At 43.1% G+C, this 7,500-nt stretch overlaps 1 protein-coding gene across 1 annotated transcript; it reads left to right on the forward strand.

The window, feature by feature from the left end:
• The first annotated feature begins 92 nt into the window (after nt 1–92).
• Nucleotides 93–3,550, forward strand: LOC147013961 (protein canopy homolog 2-like). The gene is made up of 3 exons (XM_085851401.1): nt 93–792; nt 906–1,002; nt 3,061–3,550. The coding sequence occupies exons 1-3, from the start codon at nt 559–561 to the stop codon at nt 3,102–3,104; spliced, it is 375 nt and encodes a 124-aa protein (XP_085707527.1). The 5' UTR covers nt 93–558; the 3' UTR covers nt 3,105–3,550.
• Nucleotides 3,551–7,500: the final 3,950 nt, after the last annotated feature.

Here is a 7,500-nt window from a genome sequence, read left to right on the forward strand (position 1 = left end):
AAATGGATCTCTTTCGGGAATGCCTTCTTATTTCGTCCATTTTTGTCACAGAATCGGTGGACACATCGACGAATGAAGAATGCTTTCGGCAGGCCTTTTGTTTTGTGTTGCATTCATACAAATTAGTTGCATCGGTCATTTCTCCGAGTACAACCAATATTCCTTAGCTCAGTCCAGTGCTGGCAGGATTGTCTTGAGGTACGCACACTCACCTCAGGCATCTTTGAAGCCTGCGTTTGAATCATCGGCCCAGCTACAAACTGCCATCCTGGTGTCTCACAGTCGGGGTGGTTCATCAAAGTCCCTCGGATGGACATTAAACTGGGCGTTCTGTCTGTTGGCATTGGTTCGTGGAAGTTAAAAATCCCACAGGTTCCTTCGCGAAGAGGAGGCCAGCTATCACCGGTACCCTGAACAAATCAAAAATTCCTGCACTAACTTATAGAGGGCACTGTAGCAGCGGCGCAGCCGCACCCTCAGGCGGTGACGGTAACCCACAGGCTTGTGCTGCCAACGAAGAAAATCGAGTCCTATACATTGTATTTGTGCATATTTTCAATGATCCATGTTATTACCATTATCCTTGTCTTTCAGGTTCCCTATGCTCGTTCAGAAACGCACATGCTCGAGCTGATGGACCACGTTTGTGAAAACATGGCCGATTACGGCCAGACAGAGCAAGGTCCCGGGAGTCGAAAATCATTTGTACGCATATCTGGGCGGGCCGGCGAAAAGTTGGATCTCACCAACGTCACAATCTCATCCGAGACGACAAAAATGCTCAAGTTTGCTGTGAGTTTGCCCGTGCCCAATCAAATCCATTGGGGATCGTTTCCTGTACGGCAGGGGGACAAGGGCGATTGGGGAAAAGTTTGCTTTGTCTTACAAGTGCACTTTGTCAACAGTGTGAGAGCATTGTGGAAGAGCACGAAGATGATGTCATTGCACTCTTTGTGCACGACGCAGAAAACATAACAGACAAGTTTTGCAGCAGCAAAACAGGTTTGCTTTCTTTAACACTCGTATTTCCTCTTCACGTTGTTTGCCAGTCCGATTCTCACAGTCTCAAACTTCCATCGCTTTTCATGGCACAGTTTTCTTTGACTTGAATGAATCAATTGAGAAATGTAACCTTTTACTTTGGTTGCATGTGTAAAAAGCAGTGTCAGTGTCAATGATAGAAAAAAAAACAATTAATTTTAAAATAATTTAAAAATTAATTGGGACAGTAGGAGTGATTGTTATGTCTAAGTGAGTTTGTGTGACTGTACAGATATATACTTTAATACGAGCAAATACAACCCGACGCTTCGCTGACGGGTGTGAAGGGGAGGGGGTAGAGAGAGAGAGGAGGCAGGTGTAGGATGAGAGGGGGAAGGGGAGGAAAAGAGGAGTTGGGGAGAGCGACACCCCACCAAACGTTGCTATTCACTGTGGGAGGGAGGGGTGCGTGAGCGAGAGAGACACACACACACACACACACACACACACACACACACACACACACACACACACACACACACACACACACACACACACACAGCAACAGGGCTGTGGGAGGAGAGTGCTGCATTTTATGAGGAGACGGTGAGGAAGAGGGAAAGAAAAGACAGACGAGGGGTGGAGGTGGGTTAGCAAAGAGAATGATGTGTCACGCTTAATGACCGAACACGAAAGAAAAAGTGTCAACAGCTGTACACACAATGACACAACAGAGTTTGTAAAGTTAACCGCTGGCAAATCTGCAAAAACTTTGTTATTCCAGTTCCAGAAAATTTGTGGAAAAATGAACCAAAAGCAATCACTGAAACCATGGAAGTACCGCTCACGTACGACCGAATGATCCCATCGGGCGTGAACATCGAAAACAAAGCATTGCAACCAGATGTCATACCTGGGTGCATAAAGAGAGAAGAAGGCATTGCGAATTGAGGTGTTAATACCGGTGATTTTTTGACCAACGATGCAGAAATCAAGAAAATGACCAAATACCAAGACCTCAAGCATGAAGTGAAAAGATCCTGCAAGCTGAAAAATGCCAAAGTCGTGGGAATGATGAAGAACCTCACAGAGATATTAGAAACCATTCCTGGGAATATCACAACAAAACGAACTGCAGTTGGAAGCCGTCCAGGGCTCGGCGACGATCTTGAAGAGAGTCCTCGGCGCAAAACTTTGAGAACAGAAAACTTCACAGCTTGGTCCATGAATCGTGACCCCTTACCAAAATGAAGGTGGATACTTTGAGCCTGCCCTGGGAGGACTCCATTCCACATATGTAGATACCAATCAATGACACACACACACACACACACACACACACACACACACACACACACACACACACACACACACACACACACACACACACACACACACACACACACACACACACACACACACACACACCCTTTTCTTAGTGTAGATATAGAAGATATGTATATAATTAATTCTCAGATCTACTGCAATGTATATGCCCTGGCCAGGTAATGCATTGTTAAATGCTCAGTCTTACATTTGCAACCTGCACTTCAGAGGTGAAGACCCCAAATGGTAAGCTTTGGGATTTGGGCGTGCCAGGATCGCCAAAGGTGTGCACCCACCTCTCAGCTTTTTGGCATCGGTTAGAATCTCGACTCGGCTATAAAAACTCATCCTGGTGTTTCACAGGCAGGGTGATTCATCAATATGTCTGCCGTCACTCGGATGGATGTTGAACTGGGCATCCTGTCTGCCGGCATCCGTGGGTGGACGTTAGATTTCACGGTGTCCTTCGTGAAGAGTAGGTGATTTATTGCCAACACCTTGGCCTCATTCCAAATTCCCGTCCTAGCCTTCAGGGGGTGTTGCATCAGCAGCACAACCATGCCCCCTCAGCAAATGATGCCACCACCAACCATGTGTTACATACGAAAGAAGAAGAAGCTACATCCACACAAATTACTCATAGATTTACTGATGTTGCACATACTGCTTAATTGAGCATTAAATCTGTAATCAGTTCTCCTTCCACCATATCTCTTGACAATGTTCTAAAGCTTCTGTTTTGTTTTTCTCCAGATTTCTGTGATGATGCCATTCACACAAAACATGATGAACTGTGACATTTCAAATGTGGAATAACCAACAGCAAAGCCCTTGCCAAATGTGGAATGTTTCTATCACAAGACTTGAAACCAACCAATGTGACCACTAAACTTAAACCATGGGCATTGTCAGCAAGGTGCCATTATAGTGCCATTGTTGGATCACAATTCATGAGAAAACTAAGGATTACCATGTCCAGGCTGGAATGGAAGGTGGATGGGTGGGAAATGGATGGGTAATTAATTTTAAAATTAAACACCTAATATTGGTGTGAAGATGGTATATATATGTTAGCAGGGGCCAAACATTTTTCTATCAACTGAGCCGTGTTGAGTAAATTTACCAGTTTGGCCCAAGAGCTCGGGTAATACGAGGTTTGCTACAAAACTGTTGGGTTGTTTGCTGGGCCGCTTGGCTCAACAAGAAAACTACAAAAATAAATTTTGTCCTGAATAAAATACAATGGCTCTTAATTTCACTTGTAAAATGTTTGCGATGCTGCCGTTTTAAAGGATTGCACGTTTGCTGAAATCTCACACACGAGTGCAATGATACCTTCATTGGAAAATGGAACTTACCGTAGCATGATGTCTTTTTACCTCCGTCGCTAAAGGTAGACAGAGGTTATGTTTTCACACCCGTCTGTGAGCGGGATATCCCAAAAGGTTATCAACAAATTTTGACATTTGGTGGACAGTTTGGTTGTGTGACAAGGATAAATCGATTCGATTTTAGTGAAGATTCGGATTTGATAATTACCTCCGCCACTGACGGTGGATGGAGGTTGTGTTTTCATCCCTGTCTGTTTGTGAACAAAATATCTCAAAAAGGTGTGAACGGATTTGGACAATTTTGTGAAGAGCTTGGGTGCATGACAAGAATGAAATGATTAGATTTTAGTGAAGATCCGAATCCAGATCTAGATCTGAGAATTTTTTTTAAGTGATTCTTCACCATTGGGAGATGGGGAAAAAAACGACGGAGCAGGATATCTCAAAAAGTTGTGGACAGATTCGGATTAAACTTGGCAGGCAGTTGGGTATGTAACAAGGAAGAATTGATTCGATTTTGGTGAAGATTTGGATACAAAGATTTTATAAAAAAAAATTTTTTGTGATTCTTCACCATTGAGAGATAGGGCCAAAAACGATATACATAATTTGCAAATGAATATAATCAAAGGCCAGGAAGAAAAGTTTTTAGAAGCAGACTTAAAGTGCCGTATTCAAAACTTGGGGCTATCTATACCCAACCGAACTTTGTTTCTAACGAGAGCTTGTGGCAAAATGACTGCACCTGATCAGGTATATGGCACAAGGTGAGTCAGTTCCATCTATGGTTATGAGAAAAGTTTAAATTTTTACTTGTTGCTTGTACTTGGGTTAAAGCACCTTTGGCTTTCCACCCCTGGTGCTAGTTCTTCCCCACAAGCCTCAGATTGTCCTTGTCAAAGTAAGATAGTGCACCTTCGGTACAATGTGAAACTGCTGAATTGGGTTGTGGGGAAAAAAAACCTGTGGTGGGGCTATCGAGTTGTTTGGGAGTAAATGACGAGTTAAAAAAAATACATATGTATATATATGTATATATATATGTAATTACTAGAATAGATATCATTCAAGTTTTCGCTTCACTTACTTTCATTAATTGTTTTTAATCATCTCCAGGACAGGGGTATCATTGACAAGTCCAGAATTTATTGTACATCTGTAATTGCCTTAAGAAGGTGGTGGTGATTGTGGGCTATCACCTGAACCACTCCAATAATGTGGCGATAGTGCTCCGACAATAGTTTCGGGAGTTCCATTATATTTTTACTCATTGATGATGAACAAATGGGAATTTTGTCCAAATCTGGAGAACATGTGATTTTGGAAAGAAACATGGAGATGGTGCTGCTTCCAAGCATCTTTCTATGTGATGGAGGTCGTTCGTCGGTTTGAGACACGACCACAGTATCATTTGTGAGTTGCTACAGTACATCAGATAAAAGGTACACACTTCAACCATAATCATCAAATTAAAAGAAGACAATTCTCTGTATGTCTGATAATTATGGAATTGAAAATTACTGGGCCAATCTCCCGAAAATTTTGCAAACGCGCTTGGGAAACCTCGGGTCAGGTTATGGGCACAAAATTATTTTCCCCTGAACCCCCACACCACTAAGAATGGGAAGGCTACTTGTGATTTTCACCTGCACACAGAATAATGGAAGTGGCTCACCACTGATCCCTACCGGATGGAGTGGGTATCAACACCTTTTTGGTTCACGGGCGCCAGCAGTGACCACTATTTTCGTTGTGTTTGTCTGTCTGTTTGTGACTCTCTCCAGAGCATAGCTCCTTGACGTTTGATGCGATCTTGATGAAACTTGGACACAAGCTAGATATCATGGTTTAGTGTCTTTTTGTATGAGGGGCATCCCACGTCCTTTGTGGGCAGAGCCACGCCCACTTGAACTTTTTCTTTTTTTCTCACAATTTCATTTCCCAGAAGCTGTGCGTAATGTCCATAAGTACAACGTATAAAAAATCCGATTTGATTTGGTCAATTTTGACAGAAGAGATAGGTTTTTACGGTAGGGCTTCCTCAAAAGCTTCCACTAACTCAATTGTACCTATCGTGGTTCAATAATTCCCGCGAACCCTCGTCGCCTCCCCGCTAGTATTTTTTTTTTCGCTCCTGGAGGGAACAGGTGTTACTATTATGAAAAGGAGACACAACCCTCTCTTGTACGAGGAAGCAGCAGGACCTCAACCTTTAATGTAGCGGTTCCTGCTCTCATAGAATAAACAACATGGTACTGTTGGAAAGCTAATAATCCATTTACTTTGAACAAAACTTGTGTTCATTTAATCATAAAGATGCCTGTCTTTCTGGAAATGAAGAAGTGGAAATGTGTGTGTAATGCAGCGGTTCCAACGGCAACATTTGTTGTTCTACAACAGTAAGAACCCTTTACAATGTCATGGAAGGAGCACATAGATCATATACAGTAATACTTCTCAAAGTAATAGAAAAAAAATGTAAAAGCACATGGAAAGATCACACAAACAACAAAAACAGCCACCATGACAGCAGCAACATGTTATAAAAGATAATTTTTTTCACCTGTTTCATGTATGTATACATGTATGTATGTGTCCGAACCTTATAGAATCAAACAGCTTGGCCAATCTCCATCAAAGTTTGCAAATGTGCTCCAGCATCAGGAAAGATCATGGGCACAAAATACCACTACCGCTCCCCTGAGTAGGTGGAGACTTGCAATTTTCACCTGTACATGTGGAATAATGCAAATGGTTTAACCATCGATGCCTGCCTGAGGGAGCAGGTATTACTTTGGATGAAATAACACGATGTTTCTCAAAATATGTGCGAGGTAGATGGAGGAATTCCATAGCAAAAGTAGGATTGGATAGTGTAGCACAGTCCGTGTAAACTAAGTCGGGAAAACTGACCTCAAGATCATGACGTGTCACCACACGGGAGTGGTGCTGTTAACTTGGTAGGGGTTTAAGGCTAGTTTCTCCCAGTATGTGATTGCCCCATGACCTTTTCTTATGTTTTTGCATTTACAAAGCCGGCTATAAAAAGGAAGCCTGGTGTTGGCTTAGTGGTTAGGGTGGCAGCTTGGGATCCTAGGGTCCTGAGTTCAAGCCCCGTTGGCCGCTGAATTAAAATACACCAGGAGGTTGACTCAGCCTGTCATCCTTCCGAGGTCGGCAAAATGAGCACCAGTGTCCTGGTAAGGGGGACACTGCATCAGCGGCATTGCCGCGTCCCAACCAATGATGCAACCTGCAGCCACAGGCTGCGGAGAGAGAGATATATATATATATATATATATATATATATATATATATATATATATATATATATATATATATATATATATATATATATATAAAGGAACCACGTTCTAACAACAGAGCCAAACGTTTCCAAGCAAGCAAAAACCCCACCTTCCCGGCTTCGTACCGGCAGGCCACGTCCCCGAGGCTGATGATTGGTCGGTGTGATGTAAGGGGAAGGAGGATAGCGTGGAGATGGCGATCAGAAACACATCGGAACTCTCTGGCTTCTCAACATGGTCAAGAAGGCAGCACGATAGTCGTTCGTGCTGGTGTGAATTTGTTCACATGCTGAAATAAGATGCCAGCCATTGACTGTTTGGTTGGGTTGTTAACTTTGTAGGTTTCTGAGAAGAGAAGAGCGTGTCTCTTGGCCTTGTCTCGGAGCTGCGGCAATCGCCTTGTTGTATGATCAAGGAGAAAGGCGGCGCCATTTGGTGTATGCGGACCTGGAATTTAGGAGCAATGTGGCAATCTCGATTGTGAGAAGAAACTGCACGGGAGTGTGAGGGGCCTGGTGTTGATCATCCGCACGAATTACCTCATGTATGTGACC

This window comes from Eptatretus burgeri, chromosome 13, assembly GCF_056783735.1.
Source record: "Eptatretus burgeri isolate ZD-2024b chromosome 13, Ebu_testis_v1, whole genome shotgun sequence".
Classification (NCBI taxonomy): Eukaryota; Metazoa; Chordata; class Myxini; order Myxiniformes; family Myxinidae; genus Eptatretus; species Eptatretus burgeri.